Here is a 23,571-nt window from a genome sequence, read left to right as displayed (position 1 = left end):
GGTGTGTGAGAACATACCTTGTGTTTATTTATCCCCTCGATGCTTGTTGTAGAACAAGTATGTCCATATGCAGCGCTCAGTGAGTTAAGAAATGTTCCATAAAACAGACTGTTGTGTATCCACCTGATGTCCATTTAGTGTAGGAAAAAAGGCAGGAAAAATGCTTGGTGACAGAATAACTATGTATTAAAATCAGTGTTTGTGATGATATGCAGCTGAGTGTGACAACAACATTTACATCAGCTTGACATTTTGTCAGTTCTTCAGAAACTGATTGTTCACTTGACGAGAACACAGGAACCTGCCTCGGTGACTGAATGAGTTTTTCAATCAAGCTGGATGTTTTTAATTTTTGAAACCATGAACTTGACAACAACCTCCCTCTGGAAGATGCTAATATGCACTTTGTCTCCCTCTGCCTGGCCAGCGATTATGTTAATGAAACTCACCTGAAAACACTGGAACAATAGGTCAAATAGGTCATTGCATTGGCTTTAGCGCAATGACCTATTTCTCAGGAAAATAGCAAATTGTTCTTTGCACCACTTCGTTAACATAAAATACACCCACAGTTTGCACACATACACCCACAGATAGCTCAAAGATAACTCCAACTCGTCATTCCTACTTGCACTTTTAGCTGGTATGAAACTTGTACTTCGAATTAGCGCTCTCGTGAAAATTAAAAAAGATGTTATGCACAGTCACAGATCAGATATCTATCCAATCAGTAAAAACCCATTATGTGATCAAGTGTTAAGACCCTGAAATAGACCATGAGCAGGCAATATCATAAGATTTGCACTTCTTTTTAGCTTCTTGTTGTTTTTATCCTTACCATCAGTGTCTCATTTTAGAAGCACCATGTCACCTGGTTTTCGCACCTCCATTAGTGATATCTAATTTGTGTTTTGAGAGCTTGTCACAGAATCTGTTTTTAGGCTTTGATGTATAATTACGTGTAATGCATGCCTCTCAGATGACTGAGCAGGAAGGAGGGATGGAGGATGGAGTATTTCCCCATAGTTCCTCATTCTAACTGCAGCCAATCACCTGCTGTTGCTTGGTCTGTTGATGTGCCTGTCTGCGCAGTATGACTCTATCCCTGGTGTGCACGGATCTAAAGGCTTGACGGGGTTGAGAGGCGTTCTGCTGTCATTTTGTGCATTACTGCACAGAGAGTGAGAGGTGATTGTTCACTCACTGACACAGAGGTATCATAGCAATGCCTTGAGCAACACTTGCACGGTAGTCATCTGAATCACAGATTTCTTGTGTGTGCATGCGTGCGCACAGATCTAGGGGGGTGCTAAGGTGGTCTTTGCCCCCCTCCAAATTATCCTTCTCTGCAAGCCAAGAAATGAATTCTGAAATAAAGAATTCTGTTCTGCATGTTAAGACATTTCCACATTAAAGATTATCAAAACAGTACATTAAAAAGTAGTATGGTAATACCATGGCTTTACATTATATGTACCATAGTGGCATACTTTGTTCCTTGTACAATGAAGGAATGAATAAATGTTACAATTATATAGAGCTTTTCTGACACTACACTCAAAAGCACTTTACATGGTGAACAGGGATCACTATCACCAGTGGTGGAAAAAGTACTCAATTTCAATCATTAAGAAATGTATTACTTAAGTGGGTCACGTGACGCCATGTGAGGAGCAGATGTGTGAGTGACGAGCTCTGCGCATTTTGAATTATATTCATGATATAATCCAATGAGATTCGATAAACCTATTTACATATTGTTCTTTGAGGTAAACATGGCAAAGAAGTCAAAATCCTTGGGCTCTGGAGACATTAAAAGACACTTAGGTGCTCAAGCTGAAACCTCTGAATGGCCTGCAGACCGTGGACTCGATTTGGGTGGCGTGGTGGGAGAGATTCAACGCCAACTGTCCAACATGTCTGTGATGCTGACGAAGGTTGTTGCTGACTTGGAGGATCTCGCTGTCATTCGTCGATCAATTACGGTGATTGAAACAAAATTCTCTGAGTTGGTTACTAGAGTGGTGGATGTTGAGAAACGTGCTTCAGAGTGAATTTGACTCTTGACCATCTAAGGATGCCTGTTTTGTTTATTTTTGTGCTGGTTCCGACTAGCGGCTTGAGTTTGTTTTGTGGAATAACACTGCTTCGGGACAGTTGGATGAATCTGTTCATTCCTTGTGCGTATGCCTCCTGTTGGCTGGAGTTTGTTTTGTGGAGGATTTTTGCGGGACATTGGAATGATTTCGTAATCTGTTGCACTCATAAACAGCTGCCTCACTGAACACATTCTTGTCTGTCTGAGAAAACTGAACCGCTTTATGTCGGTGGAGGAATGCACCTTTGAGACAGTTCTGTGAATGAATCTATATGTTCTTTGTGTTTATTCTGCCTATTGGCTGAGGTTTGTTTTACAAAGTATTTTCATTACAAAATTTGCACAAAATAACAGAATTGAGCAATCCGATTTTCCGAAGTTGTTGCGGGGGCTGTTGTAAGCGTACATGGATCTTTTGAGTTTAGTGGAATTGACGGCGTTTCGCGCTGTCGTGCGTGGGGTTAATGCGTACGTCCTTCTTTTTCTGGTTTGGGGGGAGTTTGGGGTTTGATTGTTGCACTAATGTTGGAATGTGGTCTGTATAATCTTGTTTTTGACACACAATATATTTTTTCTAATATGTCAAAATGTCAAACGTTAATATGAGTGGATTGTCTTTCTCCACATGGAATGTGAATGGGTTGGGGCACCCCATAAAAAGGAAGGTTATTTATTTTCTTATGCTTAAGAAATGTGATATAGTTTTTCTTCAAGAAACACATCTTTCCCCGCAGGAAGCTGAAAAAATTGGGAAGATATGGGGTGGGCATAACATTAGGCGTTTCATCAATATCATGTGGTCTGTAGCGAATGATCAGTCTCCGGTCGCTGCCATCTCACTTGACGCCGAAAATGCATTTGATATGGTAGAATGGGATTATCTTTTTAAGATTTTGGAACTGTATGGGTTCGGGAGTACATTTCTTGGTTGGATTAATTTACTTTATAGACACCCTGTAGCAGCGGTACAAACAAATGGATTAATTTCAGATTATTTTACTCTGAATAGGGGCACTCGGCAGGGTTGCCCTCTTTCACCATTATTGTTCTGTCTTGCCCTGGAACCATTAGCAGCCGCGAAAAGGATTTTCCAGGGGTGATGGCGGGAGGTGTCGCGCATAACCTTCTTTTTTATGCAGATTATATTTTATTATTCATCTCTGACCCTACCAGATCTATGACTTGCCTCCACAGAATTATTAATTCCTTTTCCAAGTTCTCAGGATACAAAGTCATTTGGTCTAAATACGAAGCATTGTACTGTCCAGTAATGGCCTTCCAGCCGGGTGCCTTCCATTAAGTATTTGGGTATTTTATTCCCATTTTTAGTAAAAAAGGTTTTCAAGCGATGTGGACAGGAGGGCTTAATTACATTAATCGATGATTAGGAAGGTTCATGTTATTAAAACTAACTGTATTCCAAAATTGTGTGTGTGTGTGGATTAAGATTCTAAAAAATGTCAAGTCTGCACCTAGAGATGCAAGGGTTCGCCTATTGCATGTTAAGATTTTACATAAATTTCATTGGACCACCTCTAGATTATATAGGCTTGGTCTTAAAGACACACCTACCTGCTGGTGCTGTCAATCAGAAGTTGGAAACACATCCCATGTCTTCTGGTGATTTATTAAGATCCAATTTGGTTAAAGGTTCAGAATTATTTGTGTGACGTTTTGGCCACACAAATTTTACTTTGCCCCAGACTTTGTATTTTGGGCGATTGAGCAGTTATACATTTGGGGGACAAATATATAAAAAATTGGGTTCTGACTAGCATGATGATTGGCAGACAAATTATTTTAAGGGGTTTGAAGTCGGACGGAGCACCACTATTTTAACTACCCTTTTAAAAACTAGTTAATACACTACAAAGTTCAAACTATTAACAATAGGACCTAACAACACAAAGATGTATTATCTTTATTAAAGAATTTAATGATCAGTATTAAACAGCATTAAAAGGTACACCAGCATAAATAAATGTAAACACATTAATGTAAATAAATTAATCGAAAACAATGGTGAACAGCAGTATTTAACTAAATATTCAGCTACAAAGAAGAAGTGAAATAATGTATAGAGTATTCTGCATGAAACTCAAATGAATCATCCTTTTAAACGGTTCATGTACATGAATCCTTCAAACAAACCGATTCACTAAAATGAAATGAACTCCCCAATGCTTCACATGAGTGGGTGAGGATGGTTTAGTAGAGCTTCATATACATTGATTTTGCCTTTCTAGATTCATATGAAAGAGCTGTTTACAAAAGCATGTTTGATCAGTGCCTTCTTGAATAGAGTGCACATAAACAAGTGTAAATATGGTGAAAGCATCAGGAAAATGTTCAAATTCCGGAAAGTTTGCAAATGGAATTTTATATTTCCAGGACAGATGGCCAAAAACTAGGATGATCCCGGGAAAACATGGATGAGCGCTCTTTAGTTCACTTGCAGACATACACACATGTGAGTTTCAAAGCAGCTGACAAACGGCATGCGGGTACCAAATTGAGTCCCAGTCCTGTAGAAACGAAACAAATGCATGCGACAGCAAACGCATGTGGTAAAAAACCCTACTGATATTATTCCACAGCATCTTTGAAGAGTCCTCCATAGTTTCTGTGTTCCTCGTATTCTGTGGCTTATAGAGTGATGAATACATTTAGACAGTCATGTTTGAACACTGCCAATTGTGTCTTATCTTATGTTACTTTACACCACTGACCACCACCAGTGTGCAGCATCTACCTGGATGATGCAATGGCAGCCGTAGTACACCACATACACCAGCTGTTGAAGAGGAGAGTGATACAATCAATTAATGAATGGGGATTAATAGAACAGCCAAAGGGGGGAATTTGGCCAGGACAAAGTGGTTACAACCATACTCTTTACAAGAAGTATCCTGTGATTTTTAATGACCACAGAAAGTCAAGACCTCGGTTTAAAATCTGAAGGACAGTGCCTTTTTAAAAAAAAAAAAATTAACAGTCTAAATAAGATCAGTAATGAAATATGTTAGATTGACAGGACAGTTACTTTACATTCTAACTGTCATTATTCTGTGTGTGTGGGCGGGGGCGTTTTCTCTCTCTCTTTCAGATTAAACAGTACAGCTATTTCTCCTTTGGCCTTCACAACTAAATAAAGTATGTAATTATCTGAAAACGAATTAGCCAATATTTGTGATTAAAAATCATCATTATAAAATGTACTACTTATGAAGTGATTACACTTTATTGTGTTGTTTTATTACATAAGATGCTAATCCTATTAGCACAAGGACAGGTGTTTTTCCATTATTTTTTCACTCTTATCACATGGAATATACTTGGTGAGATATGAGGGAATGTTGTGAGTACACTAGATTTGAATATGTAGTTCCCCAGGCTACTACATCTTAGTTATAAGCGAGTAATTATAGAAAGGTCCGCTAGAGGGCAGCATTAGTTGACTTGACAGAACTCTAGGTAACTAAATACAAAAGTCAAAAGAGAAAATTTGCTAAATGTTTTTCTTTCTTTCTTGGGGATTATGCTATTTATGTTTTACTAAAACTGAAATTTTACATAAAATTTTAAAACATTAATCTTAAACTTTAAGCATAACGTAATCATAATAAATGATTATTAGAGGTTTAGCCTACAAGCTACATTTATGTATAATTAAAATGATAATGTTTGTTTTCATTTTCATCCAAAAATGAAAATTCTGTCTTCATTCACTCATGTTGTTCCAGACCTGTATGATTATTTGTCTTCTGTGGAACCTCTGTCACCATTCGCTTTCATTGCATCATTTTTCTATACAATGCAAGTGAATGGTGACTGAGGCTGTCAGACACTAACATTCTGCCTAACTTCTCCTTTTGTGTTCCACAGAAGAAAGTCATATGGGTTTGAAACAACATGAGGGTAAGTAAATAATGACAGAACTATGAGAGTGAGTAAATGACAACATAACATTTATTTTTAACCCATTATGTCCTGCAAACATGCACCAATATGCAGTTTTGGCACATTCTGAGCTTAAACCAACATAGTTACACATCATGTGTAGAGCTAATGTACAGCAGCATACAGCTAAAGTCCATTGTCAGAGATTATATGTGGTCCAGTTTAAAGTAACCTTTAGATGTTTTGACATTAGAGCATCTCCCTCTATTAAAATGTTTTAATCGAGCTTAAAACCCCATCTTTACTCTTTAGTTTTTGACACAAATTGAGGTTGTAATTTTTTTTCCCTTTGGTTTTTGAATTAAAAGTACATTTATATTTTGTATTTGTGTATATATTTTATGTTTTTCTAATTGTGCAGCACTTTGGGTCAACTTCCGTTGCCTTTCAAAGTGCTATAAAAATAAACTTTGACTTGACTTGTCTAACCTATTTATTTACCGCTCACCTGGTTGAATTCGCTGTGGAAGTGATCAGTTAACAATAAAGGAGTCGTTCACCCAAAAATAAACAATTCTGTCATTCATTTCTCACTCACAAATGTTGTTACAAACTTGACTTACTGTGTTCCAGCAGAATGTTTGAGATCCACATCTTCAGTCACCATTCATTTTTATTGGATATAGAAACAATGTTGTGAATGGTAAGTAAGGGATCATGTATTTGTTGTTATTGCAAAAACAATGAATGTTGTGAATGGTGATTAAGGGATAATGTATTTGTTGTTATCGTAAATAAACCCAGACAGGGAGATTAGATCTTGGATCAACCTGAAGTGGTTTAAATTGCGATAACAACTGGCTGACTGTAAATTAGGCTACTAACCAAATAAATAAATACATGGACAAAATATTGATTTTCATTGAAATTATGTAACTATGTGAGAACAAAATGCTGAACAGTTCTGGTTTGTGTCAGAGTTCTGTTGGTGTTTATTTTGTAATTAATGAATCGGCTTGCTTCACATCTGCACATCTGCATGGTGCCCGTCCGTGGACATTACACCAGCAAAATAGAGCGCACACATGCACATACACCCAACAACACTTACCGCTTTCGTCACTGGGGACAGTGTTTTGAATTTTGGTAAGCTCAGATCGATTTCACCTAAAGAAAAGCCTACCTACTGTTTCCAATTTCACTGTGAGATCAGTCATAGCACCCCCTGTAGATCTGGGACTGATACTGCCTAACATCTCCTTTGTGTTCCAGGAAAGTCATAAAGACTTGGAGCATCATGAGGGTGAGTAAATGATGACATAATTTACAGTTTTAGGTAAACTGTCCCTGTAATACATGTCTCATTAACCAACATCGACGGTGAAATTATGAGAACTGTGTAGAATTATTTTCCAAGTATTCTGTAGATTTTAGAATCACTCTGTACCACCCACAGTGTCCTGCAATGACCAAACAGCTACCTGGAATGTTAAAGCAGTGGCCATTACATGCAACATTGCTTCTCAGTGGCCTCTAATGAGCTGGCAGTTTTATGATGTCACAAACACCACTGACCCTGACAGGCAACAGGCCCACTGTCACCCTGTAAAAATGGACAGAGTATGCAACTGGAACGTGATAATGGTCGACAGCCCAACATCATTAATGTTTAAGGAGTGTCCCTCACCGGTCATACCTTTTGATCTGACCTTTATAACCTTCTTTTGACACAGGTGGCAGTCAGGGGAAACAAATGCTGTGCTTTCATGTAAGACTTACAGAAATGTTTAGTTTCCCAGCGTGTTCCTGTTTCATTCATATTTGTTTATGTGGTTTTGGGTACCATATACCATGATGCTTAGGGTCTAATTTTTCCCTCTCTGGCCTGGCTATTATAGACCCCTCAGTTCCGGCTGCAGCACAGAGCCTGTTACTGCTCAAACCAGTATCAGCTTAGTAAGGCCTGAACCTATTGGAGATCAAGAGTGCTCCCTGTCCAGCAACATGCTGAGTAGAATATTTACAATGCTTTGGTCAACATGTTTGTTATGAATTAGATTGTTTGAGATTCACCTCACATCTGATCTTGAATATGTTTTTTTCCCCCCTCCTTGTTTGAAGACTGTGGTTTGGCAGTTGTTTACATTTTGTTCCTTGGTTTCCATTAAACACACACACTGTACTTGCATTTTACTGAGTAGCTGTGATGTAATTATTTTATTTATTTATTTTAGGTTGAGATTTACAGGGACAATGCACATTAAATAAACTTTTTTGTAAATGTGCTAGTTTAGCAATTAAAGCTATTTTCTAACTGTTCAAAAAGACTGAAAATTATAGAGCATGATCTGGAACCCCTTACATTTCCATTTTGATATATTGATATACATATATTGAGTCATTTTTTATATAAACACTAATACCTGTTTTCATATAAATGCATATCAATTTAGAATACAGTTTTGTCTCAGTGGGACATGAACATAAAAAGAGCCTATCAGCATCATTGTGATGGTACTGGCCTATTGATGACTTTGGAAATCAGCGTGTATGACTGACAAAGTCAGAAGCACTATATTTAATTTTCTCCTCCTCAATATCATTATATAAGCACTGTATTTGAGATGGGTGCTTATTTACCCTCAATACCAAATATCCAGCACCATCTAGTGGCCAATTTGTCACTTCTGTCAATTAATCAATTTGCACAATAAATCTTTTTCTTTAGAGTATATCTGGATATTTTAAACGGCTTCAAATCACTTAAAACATCTCATGTTGAAGAAGACTGTTAATGACTAGTTTAGAATTTTTTTGATGCGCTTTATGGTCAGTTTATTACAGATCATTATTTCTTTAATGATTATTGGTTGAAAAAACAGTAAATTCTTGTTTATAATATTCCTTGGATCTTTTTTATTTCACTTTCAACAAATTCCAACACAGAAGGTTGTTATGGAATTGTATTTTTTTTGTTAAACACTGATGAAGTTGTTGATTTAACTCCACAAAAACAAACAAAAACGAATTCCTTCAATCTTGAATCATAGAGACCACCAAAAGAAATGTGGTTCACTGCTTCTTAGATATAAAAAGACTGCCTCACCTATTGTGCTCTGTATTTTGCTTGCCATAGACGTTTCATTCTGAAATCTTTTCCAAGACTCCAACGTCTTGTGTTGGGGAATGTCAACATTTGCAGAGAGTGGCCCTTTAATCCGACAGACTGTGGGATAGAGAGAGGATTAGGGGCTAGTTTGTTTTCTTGGTCCCTTGGAATGTTCCTTCAGCAGCGCTCTTGTACCTGGGCCGGGCCCAAGGTCATCCCTCTGTCTCCACGCAGCTCCTTTTGTGTCTTCCAGCAAGTCTCAACCACACAGAGTCAACACCGCTCCCTCCTCAAAAGCAGAATGTGAGTGGAATTTCAATCCTTGTCGCAACACTCTCTAAATGTTACTTACTTTTCTCATTAAGCAATTTGAGTCCCCTTCCCTCCCCCCTGGGGCGATGTTGTGTTTGACTAAAATGTTGAGGGGAAAAAGATCAGCATTCCAGTGTATCTCCCAGCCTGTCTACATCATTCATCACAGGTTTTGTGGCTGGTGTCTGATTGAAGTCTGATGGATTATCTGACTCAGGTGGGTAGTGTTATTGAGCTATAGTCACTGCTTGAACTTGTGCCACAGTTGAGCTTCATTGCTTTCAATTATTTTAGAGCTTTGCATTAATAAGCCTTTTTACATCTCTACATAAGCCCATAACGAATTGAAAAGCCTTTGAATCATCTCCATTTCTAAAACATATATAGCTTTACAACATCTAAAGCCATTCATGTTTTAGAAGTGACCTTAGATGTTATGTTGAAAGTGTAGTTTCCCAATAAGTGAAGTTGAAACTTTGGCATTTTTCTCTGCTAAACCTTCGTGTGGGCATTTTCTAGATGAATCTTGTCACTTTTGATATTTCTTCCAATACTGTTCAGGTCTTACAAGTACATCTCTTGGTCACGTAGAGCTTGTAGAGCCTAATTGGCTACAGGGGAGCCTACAAAGTTATTGATTTTTTTGATGCCTATATTCAGTGCTCCTCTAACATCTGTCAGGCCAACTGCCATGGGAATGCACTAACAATTATGTCAAAGGTTACACAGGAAACATGAAAGTAAAAACATTCAAGTTTCTTATGCCTTTTGATACTTTGAGTCATTCTTTATTATGCATATTTATTTGTAAAATATTTGTTATAAAAATAGTATTTCATTTGTTATTTTTTTAATTCATTCGTTTATGTTTTAAAATTGTATTTAGCTGTTACTGCATCAAAGATGCAAATGTGACCAACACAAAAGAGCGTCCAGCCGTATAGACTAGGTTACACTTAATTTACGAAGGCCTATAATTATCATTAAGCTGTATTTTAAATAGGCTACTGAAGGGGTGTGGACTTAAATATTCAAATGGAAGGTTAAAATACAACATCATAAAACTTTTTAAAACAACGGGTGAATTTTCTTCGTTTCGTTTGCATTTTTGCAATTGCACACGGGCCAATGTTGCCTTTCGTCAGCCGTCAACAAAATGTACACATGTACGACAAAGCCATAATGACCCACCAGATGTCGCACTGTATGCACCTTAAACGCCATCAGCTGAGCTGTTGGTGAATAAAAGCATCATAAAGTGCAAAATGCATAGACTGTTGTCAAATGAAATTTCTGTTGGTATGCAGTTTGCAATGCTTATCTGCAAACACATGGCATTGGCTGATTTTGGAGTATGCTAATGTGATAGGTTTGCAAGGTACAATAAGATAGCCTGGTCTACTTATCCCAAAAAAGATGAGCTATAACTGGCCTTCAAACATGGCACTAAGCAGCCAACAATAGAAACTTTTGGATTGTTGCTCTTCTAAAAGAGGGAAATATGTTGTGCTCTACAAACATTTAAGCATGTTTGGCCATACCATGAATTTATTTTGAGTACTTTTGTCAGGAAAGGTATACTTAAATCAAAAATGGTTAGTGTAGTAAATACACAATTGTTGAAACTGTGGTAAAAACAATGGCACTCATAATGAAAGAATGACGTAAACAGTTTGTTGATACATCGCAACTGTTTAAATAAATTAAACACACTTCCATACTTTTCACTATTTCAAATAACGAAATATGATTCTGGAAATACTTTAGATCTGTCAAAAATCTAATATACAAATCTGTGTATAAAAAATATAATTTTTGAGCGCCATCCTATGCGTATCCAATAAATCAGAACAGTCGGTTGCACATTGTAGCTACAGCACTGTAAATACAATGTTTCCTCTGGTGAAGTAGTAAGCCTACAATTTTTTTCTCTTGTAGGTTTAACAAAATGTGCATAAAATGGTTACATCATGCTTAAATCCAGAGACAAATGAGCCAATACAAATAAATTATTTAATGACCACTTTAAGGCTTTTCTTACAGAAAATAAAGATACATTTAAGTCTGTTAAATTGATGCCCACATATAGTGATACTGACTGTATCTGAGGTCTCAACTCAAGTGTGAAGTTCCGAGTGGATGGAAATAGTCTCTGTCCAGCAGCCAAGAGCCAATGTGAAACAGCATATTTGAGTACCAGTGGATGCCATCCTCCTGAAAAGTGACGTTTGAATCATGGGCCGGAAAAATCCACGTCATCAACTCGTGACATAACCTGACCGGTGCAAAAGCCCAATGTGCCCATGTGTGATTCTCAAAAACCGCGTAACACGAAGCCAGCACCTCATCCACTATTATGTTTCCTTGAGTGGTGACGGGCGCGTAAGAGCCCTCGTAATCTTCCGTGTAAATCCTCGTCACTGTAACGCTCTTGAGGGTCTTGTGTATGCCTTCGGACACTAAAACAGTGTCTCCAGGCTTCACATTGCTGGCAAATGTTGCCTTCATCGCTGAACCATTCCCAGTGAAGACTAGGTGCGCTGCTGTGAGGGTGAGCTTTTTAAAAGGCTCTGACGTCTCGATGACGAGGAATTGCCTTCTCGTTGTCGGATCGTGGTCCATGAACATAATGAAGTCGCTTAATAAGACATTTCCCTTCTCATCTGCAGCTAAAACTCGGTCGCCCAATTTAAGATCTTTGATATGTTTCCTCCTCCCATCTGCAAGTGTCACCGTGCCAGATCCAAGAAAGCATCCCCCTGATTTGGCAGCGATTGAATTTTCTGAGATAAAAACAAAGAGGGTCCATTTAAGCAAAACATTTCTATAGCATAAAGCTAGTTGTGAATGTATGTTATGGAATCCAGGGGAAAAAATCAGTCCATTAACGAAGGATTTACATCATGGTGCTGAAATGGTAATGTTCCAAACCTCTATTTAGACTCTTTTGAAGCAAGTGTTACAACATTTGTCTGTTCATTCTAAGTCATGAATTAACACAAAGCGATCAGACATTGTCATTTAAATTGCGCCTACAGACTTCGCTCTTGCCTGATCCCTTTATTTGTGTAACTGTTTGCACAGGTGCAGAAACCCCAGCGTGCTAATTCACATATAGTGCAAATGTAACTTGCCTTATTGAACTCTTCTTGTAAAGGATTGTCATAAATGTCAATAGGATACCAGTGTTTTCTATACCTTCTGCTTATTGGTTATGCTTTTTGTTGCTTGGTCTCTAAACTCTTGTTTTTTTCCAGATCACAGATTTCTTACTCATTTTATTTGACTAAATATCACCTTATTGAATACCGCCTTGTTACAAAAAAGTGCCTTGTTTAATGAAGCTTTGACATGCTTCTCCTGTTATGCACATTAAAGGGAGAGTTCACCCAAAAATGAAAATTCTCTCATCATTTACTCATCCTCATGCCATCCCAGATGGGAATAAAAAAATGTCTTCTGCTGAACACAAACGAAGATTTTTAAAAGAAAATCTTAGCTATGTAGGTACATATAATGCAAGTGAATGGTGGCTAGACCTTTAAAGCTCCAAATATCACATAAAGGCATAGTGAGGATGTCTTCAAAATAGTGCCATACATTTTTTCAATCTAAGTTTTACGAAGTCGAGTAAACATCAAAAAGCTAAATCAATATTTGGTGTGACCACCTTTGCCTTCAAAACAGCACCAATTCTCCTAAGTACACCTGGATACAGTTGTTCTTGGTTGTTGGTAGATAGGATGTTCCAAGCTTCTTGGAGGATTTGCCACAGTTATTCTATCTATTTCTGCTACCTCAGTTGTTTCTGTCTCTTCATGTAATCCCAAACTGACTCAATATTCAGTGGGGGGCTTTGTTGGGACCATGCCATCTGTTGCAGACCTCCCTGATCTTCTATTCTATTCTATTAGCAAAAGAAGGGTTTTGGAGTCTAAAATATATATATTTTTCTATTGACACACTAAAGCTGAAAATATAAATAACCATCTTTAGACAAATGTTTTTGTGAAGCATCTTATGTGCCTAAGACTTTTGCACAGTACTGTATTTCTTCTACTATTGATCTGTTTCTCACCCACAACTATCATATCGCTTCTGCAGATATAAATTAAACCACTGGGGGTCTTGTGGATTACTTTATGCTCCCTTTGTGCTTTTCGGAGCCTCAGAATCTAGTTAACCTTTCATTTGCATTGCATGGACCTATATAGCTGAGATAGTCTACTAAAAATGGTTGTTTGTATTCAGCAGAAGAGAGTAATACACATCTGAGCTGGTATGCCTTAAATAGGAGAATGACAGAATTTTATATTATTATATATTTAAATTTGTTGAAAAGTGAGGTTGGGACATTGAGTTGTGTGAGGTAGGGACAATCACGGTGATGGCATTGCTCTCACCTGCTTTGACAGAGCAATGTATGTGGGCTTTAGATTCGTAATAGACCCAGTCAAATCCTGCTTCGACTGCAAGCCTTGATAGCATCCCATACTTGCTTTTATCCCTGTCTGAGGTAGTAATGTCCACCGCTCGTCCCTCGTAGTGCAAAGATTCTTCGAAATGATGACCGTCCTCATCCCATCCTTCCGTGACGCGCAGTTTCACGCCCGGCCACTGATTCATGACGGATATCGCCAAAGAATTTAACTTGTCCTTACAGCGCTAAATGGGTGAGAGAGACAAATAGTCAAGAACCACAATGCTTATCTCCATTTTAAAAGTGTCAGAAGCATTACTTAATGCTCACATACATAGGCTATATATAAAACGTACGCGTGCACATAGCCTACACATGTCTGCAACCTGTCGGTCCTCCTCTCGCAACACAAGTTATCTTTGCAACTTGCCCAACTAGTTCTGTGTGCATTCGACTGTTTTTGAGTGACGTCTCAGATCAAACCAATTCGATTGCACGATGCCGAATGCGTCGCTTAAAAGGAATGATAAAGTCTCAAGCCAAATAATATCATTTTCAGATCCACTTGAAATATATTCTTTCTACTTAGACAGCATATTATGGTTATTTGCGGTCACTTTAAAATTGAACCGTTAGGTACTTCATATGCCTATACATCAAGCACATTGTCAGCCTGAGCTTTGACTGTAAAAGATTTGGGCGATGTGGATAACGTCCGTTGCCATTGGTCAAAAGCGCAGACTCCAGACCGATCGATCGATTACTGAGAGGAGTAAATGGAGCTGAAAATCCAAGTTTTTCCTCAGCTGGTGCTTCAGCAATCAACTACAAAGACGTTGCTACCAATGATTGGCGTAAGCTGCGGGTGGGTTGCTTGCTTTAATTAAATGGATCTTCTAGCACTTTTAATATCATATGTGCAATATTTATTGGCACGAGGGCAAGTTGCTTTGATGCTTGAGTTTGTGCAGGGAATGTGTGCCTCGTCATCCATCTACGGCTAGGGAAAAAATCTTGCTGCAAATCACCCAAAGCATTTTAATTAGAGAAAACTCAAGAAAAACGCGCTCACGGCGGGGGCCGGTGTAATATCAAATAATGAGACGCGCAACATCAGTGGCAGAGATCACTTCTGACCCACATTATCTAGTAGTCCGCAGTATAAGCATGTCATGTAAACGAGATGCATGTAAATACAGAAGCGGAGATGTGATCCCGAAGACATTTTAATTTATAAGCAAACCAGGTGAAAATATTCGCAACAGTCTGGTGCTATAGGCTACGGTGGTTGTGTTTCATGCAGTTATTTATGTTATTATCAAATGTGTGATTGAAAATGTTTACTATATATATATATATATATATATATATATATATATATGTATATATATATCTCCTACCCAGCACTTGCTTTAAAACCACATGTAAAAACCACTATTGGTTCAAATTATAACAGGCATTTGTGTCTTTTTCGCGCAAATGACTAAAATAGGATGTTAGCTCTTGTAATTTTTAAGTCCAACGAAGGGTCATTTTACTTTCAAAACAAAAACTATTATGAATAGCAACAGTCTAAAGAAAAACATATATCTGGTGAAATGTAGAAACATACAGTTTTTATACCATTCCGTCACGTCCCATGTTCCCAAAAACGTAGTCTATGGCAGTACAATATCCCTCTAAATTCTGAGCACATAATAGCCCAGCTCTATAGTAAAACTGTGATATATTGAAATACCGGTTTAAGAATGGTAAAACTTCGTTCTACCGCGCGATGTCAATGTCTCCAAGTGGCTGGAAGTCTACTGCTGCGCAGTTACGCACACATGGGTCCATACCTGTGTCATCAGTCTGTCAGCATTTGTGTTTTCCTCGTCTTTAAAGATGATATCGGGATTATAATTGGGAATCAACTCTTTAAATCGCTCAGAATTCCTTGTGATTTTGCCTTCGTATTTGCCGCTGGCCCCTAGGGTTTTCTCAGCCACGTTGGGAATGAATTGCTTGTAAGCCAACGGTGTTAATTTCTTTGGGTGTCTTCGTTTTCCATAACCTCTACCAGGACCACAGGCTAATCCACGAGGCGTTAAAAACAGGCAGATAAAACACAGAAAAGCAATTAGCTTCAGATGCAGTCTTACGTCCATGACGTAAAACGATCTCTTTTGATCTTGAAAGTTTTGTCACTTATGGTTCTGACGGTCCACAGTGTCTTCGGGTGGATGCTACCCAACGACCACTACCGAAGCAGGTGCTATAACGACCGCTCTCGATAGCCACTGACTAAGCACATAGGAGGTTGGCTGTCACAGCTAAGTGGGAGACGAAAGAGCGACTTAGTTTGACGGGAGGTAGGGTCAGACGCTTATGAGTTGAGGCAGTCTACTCATATGAATTACAGAGAAGTCTATAGCAGGAGGAGGGAGTCCAACTAGGATGCCATCCGAGCAAAAACTGTCTCCATACCTCTCTCAATTTGTAAATTAATGACAAACGTGGTCGCACGTTGATATGAGTTCTATTTCACAAAATATATTAAAATAATGTATTTTATATTAAATGGCTACAAAATAGCAAATGGCTAAATAACATTTTATAGACTTCCAAATTAGAAGATAGAAAAATAATGTCATATCGTTTTGCTAAAAAAAATTGCCCTTATATTTTCTCTGTTAATTGGTTTTAGTGATACACCCATACAAAAACAATGTACTTCACAAATCAGGGTCTGATGGGATCCTGCTTATTAACAGATGATGCATTAATTGAGAATGTGTCATAGTGCACATTTATTTATGATTAACTCATTTTGTAATTACAGGCTCACATTTCCAAACACCTGAACAAATATTAAATGGCTTTCTTGTATCACTTTGGTCTCTGTTGAAGCAAATATAAGCTATTTAGGTGGCCCATTCAGAAATTAGACAATTAATTGCTCTCTCTAAACATGCTTTTCTAAGTTAGTGTGACCTTGTGAAGTTACACAGATAATCATAATTCACCCAGAAGCACCACATTCAAAAGTTGTGATGTGCACTCTAACTGTGAGGCATTTCTTTGTATTTTTTTTTTTTACTTAATTATTATAATTTTTTTGGTAGGACATAATCAGGGCAACCAAAGTTATTCTTGACCTACAGTTTGGATCCTGTGTAGTGACTTTGTCTTTTTATGTCTTTATGAACCAAAACAGGCCATTCCTCTTATTGCTAATAGAAATCCTTGTCATAATGTCAGTGTTGTTATTATCAAGATTGTAAAGCTTTTTTGCTGCAAAAACTTCAGTTTGTTGGCTTGATGTTTATGTCCTTTATTTGATAATGTTTTTTTGTTTTTTTATCTCACATGGAGCGGTTTCGTTTTGTGGAATCTCATTAGCAAAATGAATGAACAGTGCATCTCTGATCTTATTACACCTACCTGGTTTGAACTTTCAAGGGCTTCTGAAAATTGACATGTGAGTGAGCAAAAACTCACCTTCTCGCCACTCTGGGGTTTTACTCACAGATTACTCCGTAACATTCGAGAACTCAACTAAACCTGTCCCATTCTATTTTTTTTATAGATTTAATTGCCTAGATACAGTAGAATGTTAAAATGAGGAGGCTACATGCTTCAAGTGCATGTTTCTGTGAAGCATTGTCATCTTTCGCTGAAACATATTTATTTGAAAAATATGAGTATGAGGACACAGTGTTTTATTAGATAAATATATATAAATGAAAAACAAGGATTCATTAACAAGATACAAATCAGGTTATCAAAACATGTTAAACTGAAATAAGATCAGTTCTACAGCAGGTGACTCACATACTGTACTTGTTAGTGTCTCATGGCAGAGTGAAGTGACAGCAGTTTTTATTCTTTATGTGGCCGTGTAAACGTTCTTCCTTTTAAAGAGACACAGACACAGCAAGACATCTAATACGGATTCTTTATTTCCAACCGCGCTTGAGAAAGACACGGCATTAATGTCTGTGGTTCCCGTTTGCGTGTAGGCGTTTTACACAAAAAAACCCACAACAGCAGCAAAAGAACAAAACAAAATTATAACAGGATGTCAATACTCACAACAATTGTATATCTGAAATACAATGTCCCAAAATAACAAAGAAAATAAACAAGCATAAAAGTCAAAATATGTATCTCCTTCCCTTATGATTATTTCACCTTTAGATGACTCAGTAGAGTATTGATTCACATCAGTGTCACTTCACAACTTCCCAAAAGGAGTTACAGATATTCCAAAGTTAAACAAATTACACAGATTATTTATGGAAGTGATTAAACCCCTAATAAACAACGGTAGTGGCTTTTACTGTTCTCTAGAAAAATAAAACATAGACAGATTAATAAAGATACATACACATAAGCCACTCATACTTACAAATCAGAATAAATCAGTACATTTAACACTTTTCCACATTATATTCCTTCTCTTAAGACAAATTAGAAATTGACTCAGATGAACATTAACACTTCACCACTTATCAGATCTTCCCTTAATTCAATAAATGCATTTGTCATAGAGAACAGTATAAATGACACTCACTTTATGAAGCGCTGCACCGTACAGGAACAGTCACGTGACTAATAATTCACGTGTACGCTCGCGTGTCTCACTTCTCCCCTCTAACATCATTTGTTACAGGAGAAAGAAGAATCATTTACTTCCTCCTCAGAAATCACAGCATTAAATGTAACCAATAGCACAAATGACTTAAACATAATAAATGAACACTCACGCTCAATCTCCGTCACGGAGGCCTCTTCAAACTCGCCCCATGAAGATCTCTTGCACACGGAGAAACACAAATTCGGCGCAACAGTAGAATATTTCGACTGCCCAATGAACTCACTCAAACAACTGCAACCAGTACGAAACCATCAGTTGACATACATATTTAGTTATGCCTTTTAAAAGGTTTTATCAACATATATCTCACCACAAGTGAGCTCTCACTCGATTCCTCATAAATGGCGCCTCTCTCCACTCCGACACACACACACCTACTGACACCTGCGCATAGGGATCTCTAACACCGGACACTACATCACGCTCTCTTTTGGATACTTCATCACACATATTCACAAGGGTGACCCCTAAGGGTATGTATTCCAATTGCAGGCTATTATTGGCCTGGTCACACTCTCCCCTGCTATAAGTCAACGTCCGCTTAGACTTCTCTCTTAGCTGTCCATAGCTCCCTTTAGTTTTTCAGATGTATAAATCACCATGCCTGCCAACACTTGAGACAAAATGTCTGGGCTGAATGACACCGCATTACAAACGGACTTGGGCAAATTATTTGGATTACTGTGTTTACCCGCCGTATGCCTTTGAGAACGACGCGGCACAGGTGTAGGTACTTTTGACTCATCTGGCACAACCAAACTACTCCTCAGAGCAGGAACTGGATGCTTCACAAGAACATCTGAAAACGAGTCAATTTTTACCACTTCCACCCCACCATTTCCTTTATCTACCTTTCCATCAATCACAGCAAGTGTCTCACCAACACCCTCACATTCCTCAACTTTAGTCTCCACTGAAACCAACACAGGAGGCATTGATCGACCTTCCTCAATTGGCCATGTCTCCTTCACCACTACACACTCGACATCTGAGGACATTGATGGTATCTCATCCACCTGATTAACAACTTACCTCACAGGCCGTACCTTGCTTCGTGGTGCTGGCACAGGGATCGGTCGGGGACAGGGTCGAATATCTGACCGGTGTAATCTTTTATGCACACCTCCTTCTACTGGTTCCACCACCTATGTAGCCCCTTGAACATCTCTCACCACATAAACCACTGGTGCCCAGGCATCTTGAATTTTATTTCTCCCTGCAGGACGGTGCCTTAAATACACCTGCTGTCCAACGGCTACCTCAGGACAATACACCTCCCTTTCATGCCTGGCAACTTGTTCTGCATCCTTCTTATCAGCATATTCTCTTGCTCTAGCATGGGCATCTTGGAGTCGTTCCTTGTGAACAGACAACCAGTTGGACTCCTGGCCCCCCTCAGGCTCTCGCCCCAACAACGCATCAACTGGAAGGTGCGGTTGTGTCCCAAACAGCATGTAATACGGGGAATACCCCGTGGAGGAGTGTGGGGTCACATTGTAGGCATACACCAATTCTGGCAGGTGTTCAGGCCACCTACGTTTCTTTTCGGGTGGTAAAGAGCGCAGCAGGTCATGCAGTGTGCGGTTAAATCGTTCACACTGGGGGTTCCCTTGCGGGTGATACGGAGTGGTTCTTGACTTCCGCACCCCGTACAACCTGCAAAGTTCGGCCATTACCGCACTTTCGAAATTCCTCCCCTGATCAGAGTGCAGTCTTTGTGGCACCCCGTACCTGAGAAACCACTCTTTCAACAAGATCTTAGCGGTGGTATCCGCCTTCTGATCTCGTGTACGGAACGCCTGACTAAACTTAGTGAAGACGTCGGTCACCACAAGAACATTCTCTCGACCATCAGAGGCAGCCTCTAGGGTAGTAAAATCAACAGCTACCACTTCCAATGGCCGGGAAGCCAAAAAAGGTGTCCAGGATGCCTGTATCTTAGGCTGTGGCATCTTAGCCAGCACACACCGTTGACAGGTTTTCACCCACTTGTCCACAGCCTCATGCATCCCTGCCCAATAGCAGCAATAGCATCCCTGCCTTTGTTTGAGCAAGCCCAACGTTCTCTCAATACCTTGGTGCCCCATTTGGTCATGGACACTCCGTAGCACTTGCTCAACCAAACAAGTAGGAAGTAACAGCTGCTGACACTCACCCAGAAACACATCATCAACTACCCGGTACAATAACCCTCCTTCTTCCCTGATTCTTCCCCACTGCTTGAGCAAAGACCGTACATGCCGAGACAATCCCTGTCTCTCGCGGGCAGAGGGCTTCCTCCTAGCATGCCAAAACTGCTTCAGGAGGCTCAGGGCAGGGTCTGCATCCTGAAAGCGACAGAGCTCCTCCTTAGTATACCCCGGTAATGTCGGAGTATTTCCAAGGGCAGACTCTGGGCTATCTTCTCCCTCTAGTACCTCCACCGGAGCCAGTCCTAACACTGGAAGGTCTGGTTCTATGGCTGTTCCCTCACGCAGCTCATTGCAAATAGCTACACAGCCATCATACTCAACATCTTCAGTCACTACCTCCACCTCTTCCAAACCTGGCCTCCGGGAGAGGGTGTCAGCCGCTGTATTACAATGCCCCGGCCGATAGAGGACCTCAAAATTGAACACAGCCAGCTGCGCCGCCCACCGTTGCTCCACTGCTCCCAACTTGGCAGTGTTCAGGTGACAGAGCGGGTTGTTGTCGGTGAAGACAGTGAACCGAGACCCTAGCAGATAACCCCTAAACTTCTCTACTACGGTCCACTTTAATGCCAGGAGCTCCAGTTTCATACTGCTGTAGTTTCGGTCGTTACGTTCGGCACCCCTCAACCTCCGACTCGCGTAGGATATTACTGTCTTCCTTCCACCCTGATGCTGGTACAGGACAGCTCCCAGGCCCAAATTACTCGCATCTGTCTCCAAGACAAAAGGGAGAGTGAAGTCGGCATATCCCAGCATCGGAGCGCAAGTCAGCTCTCTCTTGAGGTGCTCCAACGCTTCCTGGCACTCCGGTGTCCAAGAGCCCTCGAACAACCTGTCGCACCGAGCTCCCCTAGTCTTCGGAGTGCACACATTGACAACATCGTGCAATGGTCCCGCCACTTTGGAAAAACCTGCAATAAATCTGCGGTAGTAACTGCAGAACCCCAAGAAGGACCGCAACTCTTTTGCCGTGCTCGGCACAGGCCACTGTTTTACTGTGCTCACCTTGTCAGGGTCAGGGCCTAACCCTTGGGCTGACACGAGGTGTCCCAAAAACTTTACTTCTGATTGGAGAAAGTGGCATTTCTCCACTTTAACTTTCAATCCGGTCTCCCTCAGCCTACGGAGCACAGTCTCAAGCCTGCTCAGGTGACTCTTGAACATACTTGAATATACTAACAGATCATTCAAGTAAATGAGCACCATCTGGAAAACCAGATCGCTCATTACGGTCTGCATGAGTCTCTGGAATGTCGCCGGCGCATTACAAAGACCGAACGGCATCTGTAAATACTCATACAGCCCGAAAGGCGTGAAAAAGGCGGTCTTATGTCGGTCCTTCTCATGGACGGCTACCTGATGATAGCCGCTCGCAAGGTCGATAGATGAGAACACCTGGGCCTTACACAGTGCATCTAGGCTCTCATCTATTCGCGGCAGGGGAAACGTGTCGCGCTGAGTCTTTAAGTTCAGCTTCCGGTAGTCTACGCACAACCGCAGACTCCTGTCTGACTTCCGGACTAACACCACCGGGGAAGCGTAAGAACTTGAGCTCTCCTTAATGACACCCTTCCTAAGTAGCCCTGAAATAGGCTCTCTCACTTCCTCGAATTGGTTTGGTGGTATCCGTCTGTACGCTTGGGCAACAGGGATGTTGTCTGTCACAGGGATCTCATGTTTTACCCGATCGGTGTACCCGAGATCCTCGTCACACACCGCGAACACATCCGCATACCGCCTCAGCAATGCTCGTAACTCCGCCTGTTGCACAGGAGTTCCACCTATCTGTACCTTGTCCGATGGACACTGCAAGTCACCTTGGGTCTCTGTCATTGACCTTACACTAACAGTGACTTCCTCATGATCCCCAGAAATCCTCTGAAACACTACGTCACAGGAACCACCCTCGACCTGGCGACCTGGTGTAAGTACCCCCAGCCTTGCTTTAGGAGGCAGCCAGACATCTTGAGGTGCTAGATTCAACACCTGTACCGGGAACACACGTTTACCAAACGATACCACAGTGGGGACTAGGACCAATCCCCTGGCAGTGGTGTCATCCCTGGTTCGAGTATCACCACACCCGCAGCCTCAGGTAGCTCCTTATGTATTCGAACCTGAACCGTGGCAACAGAGGCTGCAGGCACATGCGTTTTGCATTTTCCAGCTACTCGAACTGTAGAGGTCGGCCCAATCAGTGCTGCTTCATCTACCTTACTAAAGGCGTTTCGCCAATCTGAGTCTAACGTTCCCGCCAGAGCATTAGCGAATTCGGCCAAAATCAGCTGCTTACAGCGCTGGGCAATGTTCATGCCTATAATGCCTGGAGGTGAATGATCGACCTCGCCATCACTCCGATCTCGGACTATCAAGAATCCGCAGCCTGGATTCGTCACTCCCATTACTTGGATATCCAACTCAACGTACCCCAAATATGGGAGAGGCAGTTTGTTAGCAGCTCTAATCTTTAACCATTTAGTGGTGCTGTGCATATCCTTATCTTCCCCATGTAGGTACACTCTAAAGAAGCTCTCAGCCAATGTACTTACATTGCTGCCCGTGTCTAAAAGACACTTGACGGCTATCCCCCCTATACTAATTTCAACCTCGGGGCACTTGCCCACGGCACGTTCCAAAAACCGCTCTTTAGTCAGAGGACTGCTGCTTGAGCCATAGGAACCCCCTCTCATTGCTCGGCTCTGCACGATGGAGGGGCCGGGGTTTCCCGGCACTAAAGTTTCTGCAGGGGCCAACGCCTGGCCTTCCTTACTGCGTTGCGCAGTGCAATGGCGGGCTATGTGTCCCACACCCTCACACCTCAAGCATATGGGCTGTCCGTCTCTGGTATATCTGGGCCTAAGCTTAGTCTTTTGGGGCCTTTCAGGGCCCAAACTGGCTCTC

At 40.5% G+C, this 23,571-nt stretch overlaps 1 protein-coding gene across 1 annotated transcript; it reads right to left on the bottom strand.

Moving 5' to 3' along the window:
* Positions 1 to 11,374: 11,374 nt before the first annotated feature.
* Positions 11,375 to 16,070, bottom strand: LOC127645429 (tiggy-winkle hedgehog protein-like). Its single transcript, XM_052129043.1, has 3 exons — positions 15,678 to 16,070; positions 13,823 to 14,084; positions 11,375 to 12,202 (listed from the first exon to the last, which is right to left on the bottom strand). Exons 1-3 carry the CDS (start codon positions 15,984 to 15,986, stop codon positions 11,532 to 11,534), a joined length of 1,242 nt encoding a protein of 413 aa, XP_051985003.1. The 5' UTR covers positions 15,987 to 16,070; the 3' UTR covers positions 11,375 to 11,531.
* Between the last annotated feature and the right edge of the window lie 7,501 nt (positions 16,071 to 23,571).

The sequence above is a fragment of the Xyrauchen texanus genome, chromosome 6 (assembly GCF_025860055.1).
Source record: "Xyrauchen texanus isolate HMW12.3.18 chromosome 6, RBS_HiC_50CHRs, whole genome shotgun sequence".
NCBI classification, from domain to species: Eukaryota; Metazoa; Chordata; class Actinopteri; order Cypriniformes; family Catostomidae; genus Xyrauchen; species Xyrauchen texanus.
Note: the sequence above shows the minus strand (reverse complement) of the source record. Positions and strands in the feature narration are given on the sequence as shown.

Excerpts from the sequence above, each read along its gene's own strand:
- LOC127645429 (XM_052129043.1), bottom strand. The coding sequence starts at position 15,986 with ATGGACGTAAGACTGCATCTGAAGCTAATTGCTTTTCTGTGTTTTATC. Across the intron at positions 14,085-15,677 it reads CTGACAGACTGATGACACAG|CGCTGTAAGGACAAGTTAAA; the intron begins GTATGGACCCAT and ends TCACCCATTTAG. Across the intron at positions 12,203-13,822 it reads ACATTGCTCTGTCAAAGCAG|AAAATTCAATCGCTGCCAAA; the intron begins GTGAGAGCAATG and ends TTTTTATCTCAG.